Source organism: Lepidothrix coronata, unplaced genomic scaffold (assembly GCF_001604755.1).
Source record: "Lepidothrix coronata isolate B3197 unplaced genomic scaffold, Lepidothrix_coronata-1.0 Scaffold201, whole genome shotgun sequence".
Lineage (NCBI taxonomy): Eukaryota > Metazoa > Chordata > Aves > Passeriformes > Pipridae > Lepidothrix > Lepidothrix coronata.
This window is the reverse complement of record NW_016690381.1, coordinates 1022767-1042249: the sequence shown is the minus strand read 5'-3', so window position 1 is coordinate 1042249 and position 19483 is coordinate 1022767. Positions and strand designations below refer to the sequence as shown.

Genomic DNA, 19483 nt, shown 5'->3' with positions numbered 1-19483 from the left:
TTGAAGGCACCCCCATCTTCACATAATCTGGCACAATAAGCTCGTTATCGCTGTACTGACACTGGAGCACCCTTACCTTTGATTGAGTATTCCAGTTATTTAAAATACCACCAATACTGGAATCATCTTTTAACAGTCATACCTCAGACTGCTTTGTTAATATACATGTTACACCGTTTGCTCATGTGTTGCTAACAGTCTAAATCCTAATTGCAGAGTTACTGGGAAAAAAACATCTAAAAGGACAAAGTCGATCAACGGGTCCCTTTATATCTTCAGGGGCCGAATAAATACAGAAGTCATGGAGGTAGAGAATGTGGAAGATGGAACAGGTAAGAGACCAAATATTGTCTTTTAACAACCCAGTAAGTTTAGATCTTGTGTTGGAAGTTGGTGCAGAAGTCCTTGTCCATCTCCTTTAATGAAATCTGAAGTAATCTATGGAACTTGTGGTGCCTTCATTATTGGACCAACTTGTATAGTTGAAAGACTGAACGTGCTTTCAGGCACTAGTCCTTCATTCTGAAATGACCTTATGAAGAATTTGCAGAAGCTTGTCTATTTTTACTCCTTATCCAAGTTAATTTAATAAAAGATACTTTTATCTCCATTCCATCCTTTATTTTCTTACATCTTAAGCCATTACAGCTATAATAATAGATCTTCTGGATCTTCTTCTCATTTAGAATGTTACTAAATATTAGTCTTAGCATCAAATCAGTAGCATGGAATGTGACCATGAACAAAGTGTGGGAATGGCAGTTGTGTTTTGATTCTTGTGTCCTGACACAGGCAGGAAGACTGGGTGGCTTTCTGATTTCATCCACACCAGCCCCTGCTCCTATTGTAAAAAGTCAGGAATTAGCTGACACCTAAAGAGTTCCCACGTCCTGTGGACAAAAATCCTTACAGTACAAGAAGTTAGTGTGTGCCCAGAAAACTCAGAACAAATAACCTGAACAAACATCATAAACTTTTTCACCCATGTCATTGTATTTAAAAGACTTTAGTTCTTTTTCTGAGGTGAAATCATCAAGTGTCACCCTCAGGACTGAAGCATTCAGTCAGTCTGAGCAGCATTTTGACACTTGTGCTTCCAGAGGGGTGAGCACTGCAGGTCCCATGGGCAGTCAGGGAGAACACCTCAGAAATCCAGGTCTTCACAGAAGGCAGTTTTACTGACCGTGTCCCCCCCAGTTGGTTGGTGGAAGGAGCAGAACCTTCTGTTCACCCTGTGCTTTGTGCTTTGGCCTCTTGCAGCAGATTATCACAGCAACGGCTACACGGTGACGAACGGCTGGAAGATACACAACACAGCCAAAAACAAGTGGTTTGTCTGCATGGCCAAGACTGCAGAAGACAAACAGAAATGGCTGGATGCCATAATCAAGGAAAGGGAGCAGAGAGAGAGTAAGTGGATGGTGGGTTTTGTACTGCTCTGAACGAACCCGTGTGCAAAGGAGAAATGTGTATGCATGTAGACGGACCTGAGAGAAAGAGAAAAGCTTGCACTTGTTCCTCCACGGGCAGAATTAAAACCTATCCTTAATGACAAAGAACAGGAATTGAGAACAAATATTTCTGAACGTGTACTTTGGGGTTTTTATGGACTTGTGTCAGTAAATTTATCCAATATTTTCATTTACCAGAGCAAATTCCTTTGAATTGAATTGCTCTGAAAATATTACATCTAATCAATTTAATTTTTTGGTCTTCTAATTTGTTGGTCTTTTATTTGTAAAGAAGATAAAAGTGTATTGTATTTCTCAGTAAAAGGAAAGAAGAAACTCCAGCTTGCAGCCTGTTTCCCGATGAAGTGAGACAAACCCATTCTCACAAACTTGGCCTTCATGATCTTTCAATGGGACAGTTCCTGGAGAAGAACCCTAGAAATCCCAGCCCTTGGAAGTGTCCAAGGCCAGGTTGGACAGGGCTTGGAGCAACCTGGTCTAGTGGAAGGTGTCCCTGCCCATGGCAGGGGGTGGAACAAGATGAGCTTTAAGGTCCCTTCCACCCCAAACCAGCGTGTGGTTCTGTGAGACACTACACTTAGACTGGGAACAATAGCAAAGGGATGGAGATACTCGTTACTTTTATCTGTAACTTTTTATCTTGGAACAGTGTCATACAATAGAAACAAGCTCACAAAACCAAGAATCGGGTGTGATGAAAGTTCTGGGTTCCTTTAAAAGTCAGAACTATCCTTCCCCCAGGACAACAAACCTGTTGTCCTGTTTGCCCTGTGGGAACAATAATAGCTCCTCGCCAGAGAAAATTCCACTTATTTTAAGACATTAAAAATGTCTTAAAAATGTCTTAAAATAAGTAGACATTTAGAAGTGGTTCCCCTCTCTGCACACACAGCTACATTAAAGATGTAATGGCTCATTTTATGCTACAATCCTTTCCATCTACTTTGCTAAACTCAAAGCACATTACAGTGTTGTTACCACAGATTATAAAACATTTATAACCTACTTTGTCAGATATAAACCCCAGTACACCTTCTGATAATAGCAAATGTAGATTGGGCATGGTGTAAATCAGAAAGAACTACCTGAAGGCAACATGGAAAATCAGTTTTGTTTTATCCTCATTGGTCTACTGAAAGGATCCTGATCTTCCAAGTTATATATTTTTTAATAAAATACATTGCTTGGCTCTTACTTTTACCCTCAGAGTGTTAAATTATCTCCCTAAGAGATGCAGCGAGTCTCCATTTCACAGTGAGTTTGTGCTTTGGGAGGTCACAGTGTCCTGTGGGATTTCCCATGTGTCAGGTAAGGTGTGTGAGGGGAGAGATGGTTCAATAAGCAGTAAAAAGACAGGACTTGAAAAACAGACCATATTTAAACATGGGCCTTGCTGGAGAATGTGGGGAGGTGACTGGAAATAAATACCAGGAAGGGAAAAGACCTGTTCATGAATAGGAGGTTTCTCAAGGTTTTCCGTGCAACACTGGCCAGGAAGAGTGGGTTTTCTGATGCTTCTTGTCATATAGTTTTATGATGCAGCTGATGACAGGCATTCAGGATAAGCACAGATATTCTGACAGAGATTCCAGGCTTTATTGGAAAATATCCTTTGGATCAGAGTACTTGCAGAGTCATATAGTTATCAGTGTTTGGATTAGAAAGCTTGGTGAGATTCCCATTTCTGTAGGATGAGTTGGGTAGAATGTGCATTCCAGGCTGCCATTTCCATGGGGGAGCCTCAGGAATTCGGGGATGTGAGAGCAGCAGGGAACATGTCCTGTTACACAGGCCTGCTTTCTGTCACGAGTGCACGTTGTGAATTAGCCTGAGCTCCACGTGCAGCATTCACAGTGAGTTGGACCAGTGCTGGGGGAGAAGAGGATGGAAGAATAATGGCAATAAGCCAGGGGGTTTGTGGAGCCAAAACCTTTAGCCAGATAATGGACACATAAAGGAGATACTGTATTTGAATGACAAAATGTTGTGCAAGTCTAATTTCTGGAATGTGCATTTCAAGCCTCTAAAACAAATTCATTAAGTGTTTTCCAAAAGCTAGAAAGCAGCTCTGAGGGCTCAGAAGGTTATTGATCCATTTCAGTATCTTGCCATAAACCAACAGGATTTATCTGAAGTTAGGATGAACTCCTCTTCCTAAAAAATGTACAGGTTTCCTTTTGTAGCCTTACACTGATCACTTAAATTCTGCCTAATGTCCATCTCTGTAAAAATTAGGCATGTAAGTACAGGACCACTTCAGACTGCCTGTTTTCAGGCCAATCTTGGCATTGTCTACAATCTGTGCCTCTGTTTTGGACTCCAGAGTTGCCCAGATGTACAAATTCTGGAGTAACTTTGCCAGAAAACTAAGCTATGTGTTTGGACTAGAATAGACAAAACATCTACAGCAGCAAAACAGAATTTGTCATGTGCTGTCCTCCTAAAGCAATTTGCAAATCTAAAGGGAAGAGGGCCAGAAAATGCCAGTTATGAGGATTGTTGTAATGTAGACACCTGCTGTTTTCAGAAATCGTCCTCCTGCCTGTAGCAATTTTCAAGTTAACATGAGCTGTGTGGGAACTCATACAAAGTGAATGTGAAATGTTCTTTATATCCAATTATCTTTTATTCTTTAAATCATGCAATATTTCTTTCAATGACTGGGTAATATGATTGTCAAACTCTATTTTTAGCCTAAAGGTATTAGTAAAAAGGCTAATTAAGAAAGGATAAGAAAATAATGTTCCTCTCTTAGTTTTGATTTATTCACAGATGTGAATTTGATTTCAGCAGTTTGTATTTTTGGCTTCAAGTAATAGAACACTCAGAAAGTCTTCTGCTCTTTCAAATATCCAGATGCTTGAATGATGCCTTTAACAAGTCTTATGCTTGAGGTTATTTCAGGTTCACAGGTGAACTTGCAACAGGAAATCAGTTTCAGAGGGTTGAGAATCACAGAATCAGAGAATGGTTTGGATTGGAAGTGACCTTAAAGGCCGTGTGGTTCAGTCCCCCAGGGGCAGGGACACCTTCCACTAGCCCAGGTTGCTCCAAGCCCTGTCCAGCCTGGTCTTGGACAGTCCCAGGGATGGGGCAGCCACAGCTTCTCTGGGCAACCTGTGCCAGGGCCTCCCCACCCTCACAGGGAAGAATTTCTCCCTACTATATAAACCTTCCCTCTTTAGTTTAAAGCCATTCCCCCTTGTCCTACCAATATATGCACTTGTCCCCAGTCCCTCTCCAGCTCTCTTGGAGCCCCTTTAGGCCCTGGAAGGGGCTCTCAGGTCTCCCTGAGGCTTCTCTTCTCCAGGTGAACACCCCCAGCTCTCCCAGCCTGGCTCCAGAGCAGAGGGGCTCCAGCCCTCAGAGCATCTCCATGGCCTTCCCTGGACTTGCTCCAGCAGCTCTGTGTTGTTCCTGTGCTGTTCCCCAGGGCTGGAGGCAGCTCTGCAGGGGGGGTCTCACATGAGGGGGCAGAGGGGCAGAATCTCCCTCTCCCCTGCTGCCCACACTGGGGGATCAGCCCAGTGCACGTGGATGGGGCACATCCAGCCTCTCACCCACCAGCACCCCCCAAGCCTTCTCCCCAGGGCTGCTCTCAATCCATTCTCCTCCCAGCCTGTGTTGGTGCTTGGGGTTGCCCTGGCCCACAAGTTGAAAGCTGCTTTTTGAAATGGAGAAGAAAAGCTCAGTGGTGCTAAACTCACCAATGACAGTTTTGTACCCAGATAAAAAATGACCTAATTTCCCCCTTAAATGGAAAATAAGTCAGTTAATTTTTGTGTTTCCTCCATTTTTTGCTGTTGGCTCAGCTTTTGGCTTTGAGCAAATGCTTTATCTGATGTTAAAGATCTAAAGGAATTTCTGCTTTGTATTCCAGGTTTGAAACTGGGAATGGAGAGGGATGCATATGTCATGATTGCAGAGAAGGGAGAGAAACTTTACCAAATGATGATGAGCAAGAAAGTGAACCTTATCAAAGACAGGAGGAGAAAATTAAGTACTGTTCCCAAGTGCTTTCTTGGCAAGTAAGTGGCATTTCAACTGAAAAGGTCCTTTCATGCCAATTAAAATAATGGACTGGATATTCTGGGGATGGCATTGTGACGTCAGATCAGGTGTGTTTTGGTGCAGCTTCATTAAGAAAGCCCTAAGCCCCATTACAGTTGTGATTTATTAAAATTAACCATTGGTTTCTGCTTTACACCATGCACATTACACCATGTGACAGCTCACTGTTGTACAGTAACTCAGAACTGCTGCAGGGCAGCAAAAGGAGTGAGGAAAAAACCCTCAACTCCCACAAGCTTGAGGCTGTTGGTGGCCTAACCTGTATCCTCTTGTGCATACAACCAGTGCTTTCCAGGTGGTGTTTAAATCCAGCAGAGCTGTGCAAGTCTCAGGATTGAATTTAGCAATTTCCTTTCTGTCGGTGTAACAGACACAAATGAAATTTTGTGCATCAGGTGACCTGATATGTTTGTTAGAAGTATAGGGCTGTATTGGCTGGAAAAACCCTCCTCGATTCAGGCTAGATATTACAAAATAATGACTAATTCTGAGGGATGACATGTATGAGGCAGCAGAGGAGAGACCCTGTGGGCGACCAGTCAGCAGCTGGAAATGGCAGCAGTGGGGGAATGTCCTGCTTGGCACATGGGGAGACACAGGAGCTGCTGACCTGAGAAGACTTTTCCACTTCAGCTGCTCATGATTGAAATGATCAGCTGTGGAAGAAAAAAAGAGTTCCAAGAGGCAGAGTATCCCCTCATTTCTCTTCCCTCCCCTGGTCTCCTCAGGGCAGTTTGCAGCAGCATTCCCTGTGTACAGGGGGTGGAAATGTCTCCCTGCCTGACAGGAGGCAGGCTGGGAGCATGGGCTGGTGATACTTCAGCTAGAAAAAAAGTATCTTGATTTTTGGAGAATCAGTTGCTTTTTAGTTCTTCACACACATGCCCGCACCCTCCCAGGTGATCTTGGATTAAAAGTGAAACCTTTTAGATCTGACAGGGCATTTCCCATTTTCCATGCAACAAGAAGTACCAGATCAGGAACTTATGTTCTTCCAGTGCTGTTATGTGTGAGTCTGTTGTGGATTCCGTGATATTTTACTCAGTTTCAAGTCTTATCCAGGATTTCCTGCTACTCCCTCTGCTTTTGAAATGTCTGTTTTCTTACAGTCTGTCCTGCTCAGTGCCCTCAGTTTGCTTGACAGCCACCTACCTTCCAGTAGTGAGGACCTGACCTAACTTTGCCTATGGCTAACTGAGCCCAGACTGAGATACCTGCAGGTATCCTGATCTCTGACAAAAGGATTATTTCTCGTGATGTTCCAGCCTTCCCCACAGCAAAGAACTCTGCTGATATCTTTTCAGCAGTCACTTGTTGGTACAGTCCTGGGAAGTTGAGTGCAACTCAATGAGTGCATTCCAGTCATGATTGGCAGATTTTGTATCATTGCCAGAGCTTTCCCTGGACAATGCATATTGGCTGTGACCTGGGGTTTTTTTGCAGATGCTCCTACTTAAGGGAGTCACTAATAACTGGGAGATGGTGTCCTAACTTGCATGGCAGCACTGGGAAGAGAAGATACTCAGTTATCCTGGAGAGCTGTTTAGGACAAGATGGGAAAACAAATCAGGCTTTGCCATCCACTCTTTGAGTTGATGATTTTTTAGAAACAGTCTGGCATATTCCTTGAGAACCTCTTGGAATGTTTCAGGATTTACAAAGCCTTCAGAGCAAATGGTTACTGATTTTACTTCTGAGTCAAATGTCAGAGTAGTCTTAGAGTAGCTCTTAAGAAAACCATCCCATGGCTGGGAAGCTCCAGGGCTGTGAGAATAGTGCTCAGGTATTTTCCTTTCTCTGCTCACCATTTCAGACTTTAAGAAGACTGCCTTACATTTACATTCCAGATAAACTCCAGAGACACAGTTCCAAATAGAAGCAGCAGGAAAGCTAACGGGGTAACTTCCACTGGAGTTTTGAGCAACTATTTAAGTGCTGTAATCTGCCTGATGGGGGACTGTAGAGACCCTGGACATCCCCCTGGGCATCCCCCGTGGCTGTGGTCACTGGCAGCAGGGCAGTGCTGGGGCCCTGCACAGCGTGTCTGCCTTGTGTCCTCAGCAGTGAGGGTGGAGGGTCATTCTTACTTCTCCTCCCTCTGCAGTTTATATTCTGTTTCAGCTTTTAAATACTTCTAGAAGCAGTTCTGAATCACTGGGAAATTGAGAATGAGCTTTCCTTAGGAGACAGACTCTGACTCATCACTACTGTGGCTTTGGGAGTTTTACAAAACTCTGCTGGTTTCCATGGGATTCCCCTGGCATAGCTGAATAGATTCTGCTGCTTTTTCTACACCATGACAGCTACAGAGTAGCCCCTCAGCAAACTAAAGTTTTCAGTCCTGAAGCTTTTTTTGTTATTCTGAAGAAAAAAATGCAAATACTACCTACAGCTTAGATGAGTCAGCACTGATAAATGTGAAGAGACTAAAAATACTTCATTCAGAGCCCACAAGCAGAGACCTGGATACTGGCTTTGCTAAGCAGCAGCACTCTGCATGTTGGCAAGCACCCAAGTGTTTTATTGAACTCACATTTCCCATATGTTGCTCTACTTTCATATACTCCTTTTGTTCTTCTCTATGACTTTAACACATTTCTAGTATAATTGCTAATTAACCTGGCAAACAGCTCAGTCCCCCGGGGCTCTGACAGGGCTGGATTCATCAGGCTTGCCATGGTCGTTTTTTGTACTTACTGTTTCTAATGAGTAACATCCTACATATCTATCAATTTTTGGCTTTTATTTTGCCCATATGGGCCTCTCACCTCTCACTCTGCCCCTCACCAGAGAGAGGGTTTGTTTCGTGCTGCATGAGCAGACAGACTTAGCATCTCTTGTCTGTAAATTAGAAGCATGATATATGTATCTGCCAGGCACCACCTCCAGAAAATGACCTTAAATTAACCTGTCAGTGGGACTTGTGCTGTCTGTTACTGCTCTGTGCTTGAATTCAGCAGGTTGGATCTTCTGTCCTAAGTCCTACTGTGATTCCATTAAAACCAATGCAGTCACACCACAGGGCTGGGGGCAGGAATCAGACCCAGTGAAGAAAGATGAGCATGTGTAACTAAGTCAAACCACGAACACTGCTTGGAGAGGGGTAGCTTGGAAAGAAGTAGCTGGGAAGTGAGGATACCCTACCGTTGAACTTGTCTGTAAGGTCAACAGTTAATCTTGCTTTCCTTCTTCCCCATGGGTATCTGGACTGCTCCATAAAATAAGGATTTGCAGCATCTTTATAGGTCCAGCCAGGTTGTCCTTCCTTTTGTTTGCACACTAACTATGAGCTAAGGGGAATGGTGGGGAAAGTCTGGATCTTCTGCAGAGCATTTCCTCCAGAAATGGAGGAAACTAAACACATAGAGGTACCATTGCTTACAACACTTGCTCCAAGGAGAGAGTCTCCATGGCTGGATGATGATTGCAGGGCAGGTCCCTGCTGTCACCCAGAGCTCAGTGTTTGTTCTGCTCCCCTTTGCAGCGAGTTCGTGTCCTGGCTCACGGAGATTGGAGAGATAAGCAAACCAGAGGAAGGGGTCAACCTGGGGCAGGCACTGCTGGAAAATGGAATCATTCATCATGGTGAGTGTGCTGTGCCATAAAGAGATGTCAGATTTCAGTAGTGCCCTGGAAACGGGGGTGGAAAATTGTCCGTAGCTGTTCACATGGTGTTCAGATACTTTCGTGTGCCTTACCCTTCAAATCCCCTAAATGTTTAATGATTTCGAGGATTAATGAGTGGGAAAATATATGCCACAAAACCAGGACTTATTTGGTATCCTGAAAATATGTCTGCAGTTGCTTGATTTCTCTGCAACATCTTAGTTGGGGACTATATCAGGTGTACTTTCATTTGTACTATGTGTGTTTGAAAATCTGTAGCAGTCCATAAACACAGGGTTGCACAGTGAGACATCAGCAACCCAGAGGAGAGTGGAGCAGTGCTCTTTTGGAACAGGGCTCCAGGTGATGGGTCATTCTGATGAGCCTGCTCATCATAAAAGGGAGGAGATGATGGAGGGTTTGGGTTTCCAGCTCATTTGGCAAGAGTGTCTCTTTAAAATAGTGAGAGACCATATTTGTTCATCTCACCCACCTTGAAGTGCTGTGGTGAGGGGTGTTTTAGAAGAGAAGGACAGAGCATCCCAAAGTGCTGCATGACTAAAGGATACTTGCTTGAAAATTGTCTGTGCTATCTGCATTTCTACTAAAAGGTCCTTCTCCAGGTTGCATTGTTTAAATTCAGATTTCTCCCACTTTATGCAGACAGAGCAACATAGTCCTATTCTAGTTAAACACCAAATACCCCAATTTCAGCATTCAGGTGAGTTTAGCTGCAAAATGCACGTCAAAGGAGTACTGTAGATGGGTGTTAAGTCACCACTGCTCTACATTTTTGTAGTCTCTTGGAAGCCAATTTAAATAGGGGAGGCATTTAATTAGGCCAGTCTTGCTTTAACCTCTTGGTTACTCAGCAGCACAGACTTGTCTTTCAGGTAACAATAACACTGTTAAGAAATTATGTCTGTTATCTTACTTTAATTAACACATAGAGAACTCTATTGTAAGCAGTCCCTTAATCCTTCGTGCACATACACTTCCACCCACGGGTACCAAGACAAACTTTCAGGCACATTGAGACTTTAAAGAGTCTTGAGCATGAGCTCAAAAGCACTGAACACTTTTGAGTGCTTGGCCCTAACTGTGGTTTTGGGGAACTGGAACACTCTGGCTCCAGTATGGGGATCCCTCTTTGGATGAGGAATGCTCTTTGGCACTCACAGGCTCACTTGCCTACATTCTGAATGTGCACATATGCACAGCTGGTGAAAAAAAGGTCTCTTGAGACTTGTTATTTCATGGTGACTGTTTACCTTGCCATAAATTCATACTTTGACACTTTCATCAGTGTTCTTTTTCTCTAAACACAATTTTGCAGTTCAGAGTTGTGCAGAGTTCCTGATGTGTCTTCAATGACAGTTACTGTTAGACATTGGAAGGTATTTGTAATGCTGCATTTACTCAAGGGAATATCCCTTGAGATTTTGGTTAATCATTAACATGAAACTATCCCATTATGCGTCTCCTAATGTAGCAAGAACTGAAAATATAAGCACCATAATGAAGCCCTTACCCCCATTCTGCATTATGAAGTTTCTTTTATCTTTTTTTTTTTCACTTGGCAGAATATTACTGTCAGGTGAAAACCCCTCAGCCTGCCTGAGAAGCAGGGCCATAGAAGATTGTTCTCAGTCATCCAGTGGAGCCAGTTTTCTCAGGTTAATTGGACTTGAGTAAGATGCATCTTAAATACTGTAAATCCATGTTTTCTCTCAGTTCATCAAAGGCTGCATCCAAAGTATTCAAGAGTGCTGCAGCACACAGATTGGCCATAGTTTTGGGAAGATTGCAGTGACTAAGCTATCCCACCTTACCTGCTCTTCTCCAGATTTCTTCCTCCTTCTCTGTATTGTTGGAACTAATCTCCATTAAATTAAGCTGGGAATAATGTCATTTCTCTAGGGTACATAATACATACTCTTCAGAAAATTACAGACACCAGTGAATGCTTAGTTGGTATCTCTGTACTAACTGGCCTATAAAGAACATGGTGGGGGGAAAGAAAATCCTGATTTTGATTGTCATGCTGATGTTCCAGTTTCAGATAAGCACCAGTTTAAGAACGAGCAGGTGATGTACAGATTTCGCTACGATGACGGAACGTACAAGCCAAGAAGTGAACTGGAAGACATCGTGTCCAAGGTTTGTTTTATCATTCTTGGCTGGAACCTCGTGATCTGCATCAGGAAGTTTGCTGTGCCTCTGGATGTCACTGCCCTGCTGTACAGGAGGTCCCCAGTGCTGCTCATCTGTGTTAGGCTGTCCAACCCAATGCCATAGGAGACATTCACTTCAGGGAGCTTAGCAGTGAATTACACTTGTGACTGCACCCAAGACTGCTGATTGCACTCCTAACAGAGTAACAAAAAGTCTTAAAACAGCAGGCAGTAACACAGCATGTCTGCTGCAAATCTGGGCATTATGGCTCAGCGAGATAAAAGAGATCAATATTTAACTGCTGTTCCTAATAATTGTCTGTCAGATGAGTTCTGTATATCCCATATTTGCCCACATACCTTTTAATGTTTGATTTTTTCTTATGGACATTGGTTAATGGGTTAGTTGTGAGGAAGCATTAATGGAGAAAATGTTGGAATGGAGGTGACTAGAGATAAAAGAACAGATGTTGGAGGCAGGGAAAGAAGAAAGAATGTTTGACAGAGAGGATAAGGGAACTGTTTTGAATATCAGTTAATGACTAGATAATTCCAACTGAGTAGAGACATCAGTGTCCAGGTTTTTCTAGCTTTAGCTAGTCAGTATTTCTTTGAAAAGGAAAAAGCTGCTAACACCCCACATCTTCCCTTCTTCAGGGGGTGAGGCTCTACTGCCGCCTGCACTGCCTCTACACTCCAGTGGTGAAGTAAGTTCCCCTTCATGCTCCCTTTGTATTTATTACTTACCTTGAAAAGGATGACCTGCTACTGTTGAAATATTTCTTGTTTCTTATAAACAGTGATTTTCTGCATTTTCTTGGCTCTTTTACTGCCCTTCCATCTCCACAGCTGAGCTGTGTAGTTGTGCTGTGGCTGGAGGATGTTGGGACTGGGGGGTTCTGGGGCAGTGAGAGGCTGTGTGTGATTATAGTGCTCCTGACACAGCCCCTGTGCTGCTCAGGACAGCTCCTAGCAGGACACACCTTGGTTTGTTTACTTGGGCATTTTCTGTGACTGTAGTGGGTGTGATTAATAAGTGACTCTGATTCAGGGCAGATCGTGTGGTGTGATTGTAGCTGCTGTATTATTTGGGTTATAGAAAATGTCAACAGATGCTGACGTGATGTAAACAGATTCCAGTGTGGTGCAAGGATTCTGTCATTCAGGGCACCCTAAACAAACAAAACCCAGTCTGAGGTGGATTAAAACCCGAAGCTGTAATTTGAAGAAGCCCTTAAAGTTTTGGGTGGAATCTTCAGAACTTGTCTCTGTATAAAAAGCTGCTGAAGAATTGAGATAGTCTGCAAGTGTGAGGTGACTCTCTTCCCAGGTCCCAGGAGGTGATTTTCAGATGTTGTTTCCTTACTGTTACATCAGATGAACATTTCTGGCCTGTAATGGAAACCACCCTGAACTGTGTAGGTGTTCTGTTTAGGTGTTTATGTTGGAAAATTAGGCATTTTCACTTAGGAGAACTTCATTTTTATAAATAAAACATTGATGAGGAAGAAAAAAAATGCTTTAGTGGAGATGGCTGGAGTCCCAAATTCAACAAAACTGACCTCTTGTTCATGGATTGCACAACAGATGTTTCGCTGAGAGATACCACTGTTATGCTAAAAGGAGGCTGCAAAGGTAGTTACAGTTCATCAGTCATAAATTTATATAATTAGACCTCTGGGTTTTTTTCCCAGAATAACTATTCTGCAAGATTTCACTCAACCTGAAGGGTATGGAGGGAGAAGGAAGGCATGATGCTGCCAGGGGTAGGCAAAATGGTTCTGGAGATGCAGGTGTGTATCTGCACGTATACATTTCACCCCTGAACATGGCAATTCACATCCAGAGTAGAAACAATGGTAAGTGAAGCTCAAAAAAATGTCCCTGACCTCAGGGTACCCACAAACTGAAGTGGACCTAGTCTAATGCTTTAGGGAATCAACAAGGACAAAGTAACTCCCATAGGCCCACCTTGTGGTGTTTTATCAATGTGCTATTTTTGTAATAACTTCCCAGCTGGAGAATCTTCTCAGATCAGGATCAGTCTGTGCTAGTGACATCATGACTCTAAACTGTGTGTGACCAATGAACAGTAGCAGACTCTCAGAAGTTTTAGGATCCTTCTGAATGGACTGAATTCCTGGTATGTTTGGGCTCTTCTTCCTGCCATTCTTATTTTCTGTTTCCTGAATCTCCCAGGCTGTCATCCCTTTATGTCTTCTTATCCTGTCTTTTTGCCTCTGGCAAGCCTGACATTAGCCTAGAGGAGTTACTTTCAGCCAAGTTGGTTGGGCAAAGCCCTTTGCTTTGTGCTGTGCCTTTGGGACACTGCCTTATCTGGCATCTTAGGATTGCTGATCCCTGCACCCATGGTGGCTTTCCTGGTGCAACCTTCCTGATGGAAAATTGGCATCATATGCCAGAAGGATCTGGAGGAATAGTAAACTCAAAATTAAAATATTTTCTTCACAACCTTGGGACACAGTTTTGCTTAGTTGTCTTCCCTGGAAACCTTGGAGTTTCCATGTAGCTTTTGCCTTTATATTTTTCATTAAGTAAACTCTGACACTCTTGCACTTTGAAGGCAAGATAATATACCCCACTGGAAACAAATCACACTACTTTGGGGCTTGAAACATAAAAAGTAAAACATTTTGAAAAATCTTAGATGAGAGATATTCTGAATAAGTCTCTGATGTACATTGGGGACGTTGTGAGGTGGCAGAACTTCTTCCCACTTCTGCATCTGCATGACAATACTTCAGCCCATCATTGGGCTGGACCCTGTGAAGAATATTCCTTTAGTTTCTGTGAAACAGCAAGGTTCTGCCAAAATTTGAGTGGTTCCCACCTCTATATTGACTATTCACCTGCAGCTCCTGGTTCTGGATAACATTCTCTACTCCTGTTCAGGCTGGATTGAAATGGGGAGAAGAGCCAGTGAACTAATGTTGAAACATTGATTCTGATCAGCTTTTAACTGCAAGCAGGGAAAGACTGGGCTTTGGACCAAGACTGATGGCAGCTAAGTCAAAACTCTGTCAGCATCTGTATGAAAATGTTGGGAGTTGCTTCTCACAATCTGGAAACCCCTAGTCATTAGTACTCAATATTTTAATATTTTCCTTTATTGTTCTGACATTTCAAAAGCACATTTTCTCAAGATAAGAGAGTGAGAGGGGAAAAACTGCCCAGAAAACTCCCACAGCTTTGTGCTGGGTTTAGCACATTACTGGAAGACAAGTTGAAAACTGCGTGGAAGCACGAGGAGGAAAGCTTTTGTTCTGAGGACATGTATACGTATTTCTGGAAATGCTGTCATGTTTTGTTGGGTTTTTTCCAAGCTCTCAAAGTCCTGCTTCCCTTTCTAATTTCTCACACCCTGCATTCTGCAAACACACAGGCATTTCTGCTGTGTTTATTTACAGCAGCCAGTCACATCGTGTTTCTGTCTGTGGATGATTAGTAAAAGGAACATGAGTAGGATGGAACTTTAGATGGTGCTTGGATATTAGATTTGTAGAAAAAGGGAAATATCAGGTAGTGTGGTGCTGATGAAAGAGGAGGTTGATTTGGCAGAACTGAAGGATAAAGTCTTCTCTTGAGCTGCCGTATGGAAACATCCGGACTGTGAAGCAGTTCCAGTGGCTGTGAAAGTTTCCTCCCACAGTCATGCCAGTGCAGCTCAAGCTTCCAATAGAAGGACCACCCCCAAGGGTGAGAGAGGAATTAATTCTTCATAGCCCGTTCAGCACTTGGCCTCTCTACTGAGACTCTCAACGAGAGGGAGCCAATTAATGCAAATTAATTGTGGAAATGGCTTTTGTGATGTGGAACTAGGAACTGGATCAAGACCACGAAACTTATTTCACATGGGCCAATAAACAGCCTTAAAATGGCTTTTCTTCTCTTATGAGCTGGATTAAATGCAGTGACCTTGGAGGTGAAAGGTGTTAGAGCCCAATGTCCTGAGCCACACAGCCCTCTTATATTTGTATCAAAATTCTTTAGAAGTATTTCACAGAAGACTTAAAAACATCAATTATCTCCATGGCTCTGAGAAGAGGAATGGAAGAAAACTGCAGAAAGCATCAAGTTACAATAGGGTTCCTTTTCCTTCTTCCAGGAGCAGTGCTGCTGCCTACAAGGCTGGGGGTGAGTGGGTGCCAGTTGTGTTACAAGACCCAAACACAACACTTCTTTTCTTATTTACAGTGACTGAAATGATCTAATGCCAGAAAAGGACACTGGGTGCCCTATTTGTGTCTGGCCACTATGTGATATTTTACTAAAGGAAGTAAAATCTGAACAAGTGTGGGCAATCAGGAAAATCTCTCTTGACATCAAAGTGCCGAATTGGGGCACAGAGGGAGCGTGTAGGAGGGTCCCTGTCTATGAATACACTGATGGGTAAACACCAGAGAAGAACTGTTGAGGGTTGTAGGTGGGACTGGCACTGAGCCAAGAGATGTAAGCTGGCCATGAATGGATTTCAGATGGAAACCAGAAGGTGATTTCCAGCCAGAAGAGTGTGATTTTTAGCAGAACTGATGGTGGCAATATTCTAACCCGAGTTACAGCAGCAGCTCAGGACATCTGTGAAAAGAATCTCCTGGTCACCTCTGGCAGGAATGTGAGCTCCCTGAAGATGGCTTGAAACAACATCTAGAGAAATACCACTGCTCTGTGTTGAGCTGAAATATCTTCCTAATTCAGGTTGTTAGAAATGTTTAAAACTTATGCCTTTCTTCTAGAGAAAAAGGATGTCTGCTGCTTACTAATAGTAGGTCACAATAGTATATGTGGGTTTAGAACACAAAAGAAATGTATACTTTTTTGTCCTGATTTTCCCTGAATTCTCTTCCTTAATTAGAGACCGTGACTACCACCTGAAGACCTACAAATCAGTAATCCCTGCAAGTAAACTGGTGGACTGGCTTATTGCACAGGTAAGAACAGTTTCAGGTACTGCTATCTTTGATAAGGAGCTTAATTTTTCAGTTCTTTTTAAAAGTAAATAAAACACATTTTTCTAGAGGATATTACAACATAATTAAACATATTCTGATTCTCTGAATTTATAATCTTATGTCTTCTGTTACTGTTCATTTGGTGAAAGTTTGTTATTTGGCAACATGAAGAGGAAGTCCTTTGCTAGCCCTAGGAGTGGTGAACTGGCTGTTCGTGGGGATGTTTTCTATTTCTTGTGAACACATCTAATCTAATGTTGATCTCATTCAATCTAGTAAAATATTATTGAAAAATGAATCTGGGGTTTTACCCCAACAACTGCACCATTGCCTTTAGAAATTGTAGTTGCCTCACATTCACCCTGTAATTACAGAGAAGAGTGTGTAGCTTGAGGAATTCAAAATGTAGCTTTGATAGGGTAAAGCCACCTGAAGGGAGAGTGGGTTGTTTTTTTAGGGGAATGTTTTGAGGCCAAGGTAATGTCACCAGGAATAGTCAAGTCTGGTTTAGAGCCTTCCTACACAATGATTTTGTTGCCTAGGACAAAAGTAGATTCCTAAGGGTTTAAGATGGTAATATTAGAAGGCATTTCTCCTCCAGTTTATTTATAGTTGAAAGAATAAATTAGGTTTTTAAATCCCAGCCTCTGCAAAATAAACAACCCATTTATCCCATAAAGTAACATAAAGAGAGAGTTGAGAATTGTCCCATGACAAGACGTTGAAAATGAGGGAAAATTTATGAAGATTCAAAGTTTATAGTTAAAGTTAAACTTCAGGTTTATTAAAGCTATTTTCTTGGCTTTCCTTGTGTGATTACATAGCCATGTAGTTCCTTCAGAACTGCCTTGATCCTTTTTCTACCAAGACAACAGTATTTAAGTCTTAATTTGTAAATGTTGTGCCTTTTCTGCTCTCAGAAAGCCTCTTCAACAAAAGCCAGTAGTGCTGCTGATTGGCAACAACTGATCCAGTTTTATCCTGTATTTAAATAGTACCTTTACACTACAGCAATGTTCTTTGCCAGCATTTGCTTGGCAAGTAACTAAGGCTCTCCTTAGTAGGACTTGAAGTAGGACTGATATTCTGCTGACAAGATAAGAGGGCTCTTGGTTGCTTAAAACAAAGTCAGTTTGTTGCCCTGATGTGAGAGCCTTCGGGTATCTAGTTCTCCAGATGGAGGGGAGAAAAGAAGGTGTGTTATTTGTGTAGGATACAGCTTCTCAGTTAGGAGGACTGGAAGCAATGCACTGAAATTACTCCTCTTGCCAAAGCAGGAGGTGCCCTCCCTGCTGGAATGAGCTGACCCACTGCTCTCACTGGGGTACCAGACCCTGGGTTCCCTGGAGCCCCTTTGGGGCAGGGCCACTGGCCATCCCACATCAAGGGACCAGTGTTACCAATGTTTGTAAGGCCCAGTAGTGCCTCCTGGTTTTTACCAGCACTATTTAGAACTTACTTGTCTGCCTAAAAAGTACAACTGTGTTTGTAAAGTCTTCCATTGTGGCTGCAAATTAGCAGATACATAGAGAAAACTAAGCAATTCTTGTATTTAACCGAGTTCTGGGTGCAAAGCTTAATGCTGCCACTTCAGGGAAATTTGTAAATTTGCAAGTCACCTTTGGTAGTTGTTTTGAATGGCTGCACTCAAGGCTTCAGGTAGTTAAAAACTAAAGCCTTTGCTGTGTAAGCAAACAATGCCACTGCAGTTTTAACCTGTCTGACCTTTGGAGTTCACATATGCTGGCTTTACTCAGGTTTTTCTCTCCTGAGATCTCTCAGCTTCTCTCTCAAGAAGGAGTTTTATTGTCTGTGGCTAATGGGTCCTGAAGTCCAACACTATGATTGCAAATAAAAAGTCTTTACATTGAGATAAAATTGTATCCTTTTGTGAGTTAAACAACTGCTTTCCCCAATCCTGGTCCTTCTCCTCCTGGTTCCTGTAGGAGGGAGAGATGCTGTCTGTAGGAACGAACAGGGTTTGGGCAATGGGATACCTATTTTAATTTCTTGCTATTGTTCCCTGCAGAGACCAGCCTGCTAATTTCAGAGCCACAAGCTGTGTGGTGGGGAAGGGGGAATGATTTAGCCTAGAAAGTTGTCTCAGATGTAATATTTGTCCTCTCGTTTCCAGGGAGACTGTCAGACTCGGGAGGAAGCTGTGGCTCTGGGTGTGGGACTCTGCAATAACGGCTTCATGCATCATGGTAATGCACCAAAATTGCTTCCCCCAGCCAAGTAAAGAAGCTCTTACTTCAGGCAGGTTGGCTTTTCTAGGCCAAACATTCTGTGTACCCGACTGCAGGCAGCCCTGCAGGTCCTTCTAGAACAGCCTTTGAGCTTACATGTCGTGTCTAAGCCTGGTACCTCCCTGAGTGAATCCCCTTGCTGACAGCTATGGGCAGTGCTGGAGGGATTAGACAAGCTACAAGGGACATTTTTTTTCACTGCATCACTTCCAGAGCTATCAGACCGATGCACAAGCCAAGTACTGTCCTGAAATATCCCAAGAAATGTCAGGTACAAAGTCAAATTGCCTTATTCTTGCCTCTTGGACAACAAGCACGATCCTCAGTGCTGAGGCTTCCAAATTGGAAGTGCCAGATTGCCAAGTTAGACATCATCCATCCTCAAATGGGGGAAAGTTAACAAATCACCTCTGTATCAGTATCAAAGAGCACATACAAGTCCTAAGAGTAAACGTAGTTTGTCCAATGAGATGCTATTTTAGTCATAGATAACATTTGCTCACTGTATTTTGCATAGTGGTTTTGAGAGCAAATTAATGTAAATAAGTAATTGAGAATTTGCACAGTACTTGATAAGAATGTAAGAATAATTGGGGGGTTTTCTTAAAGAATTTCTGGTTTGAGCCCTTGCAAACTTTTTGCATTCTTAATGTCCTTTGCCAAGGAAGTCCTTTACATAAATACACACTGAATGAAGAAGTTGCTCCTCACTTGTTGCTTTTGTCTTTAGCTCCCAGGTCTTGTATTTGAGAAGTGATAAAGAACTTTTTCACACCTTCCAGAATTTTATAGATCTCATTTCCCTCTCATTTTTTTTTTTTAGGTTGAAGAGCCTTATTCTATGTGGACATCTTAGGTGCTTTTAAGCAGCCACTTTAGTCCTCTTTGCTTCTTTTGTAGTTTTACTGTTTTCATTTTGATGTGGGAAAGGAGCATGAGGT

The 19483-nt window shown here is 42.7% G+C and overlaps 1 protein-coding gene across 1 annotated transcript in view; it reads left to right on the top strand.

Annotated features, from left to right (window-relative positions):
* The window catches only part of PREX1 (phosphatidylinositol-3,4,5-trisphosphate dependent Rac exchange factor 1), a 143224-nt gene that overhangs the window by 87077 nt on the left and 36664 nt on the right, over window positions 1-19483 (top strand). Inside the window, exons 8-15 of the mRNA XM_017832306.1 lie at window positions 217-332; window positions 1261-1410; window positions 5353-5500; window positions 9028-9128; window positions 11206-11309; window positions 11981-12030; window positions 16197-16272; window positions 18428-18500. Coding sequence (XP_017687795.1) covers window positions 217-332; window positions 1261-1410; window positions 5353-5500; window positions 9028-9128; window positions 11206-11309; window positions 11981-12030; window positions 16197-16272; window positions 18428-18500 — 818 coding nt within the window. The remainder of the gene's footprint in view (window positions 1-216; window positions 333-1260; window positions 1411-5352; window positions 5501-9027; window positions 9129-11205; window positions 11310-11980; window positions 12031-16196; window positions 16273-18427; window positions 18501-19483) is intronic.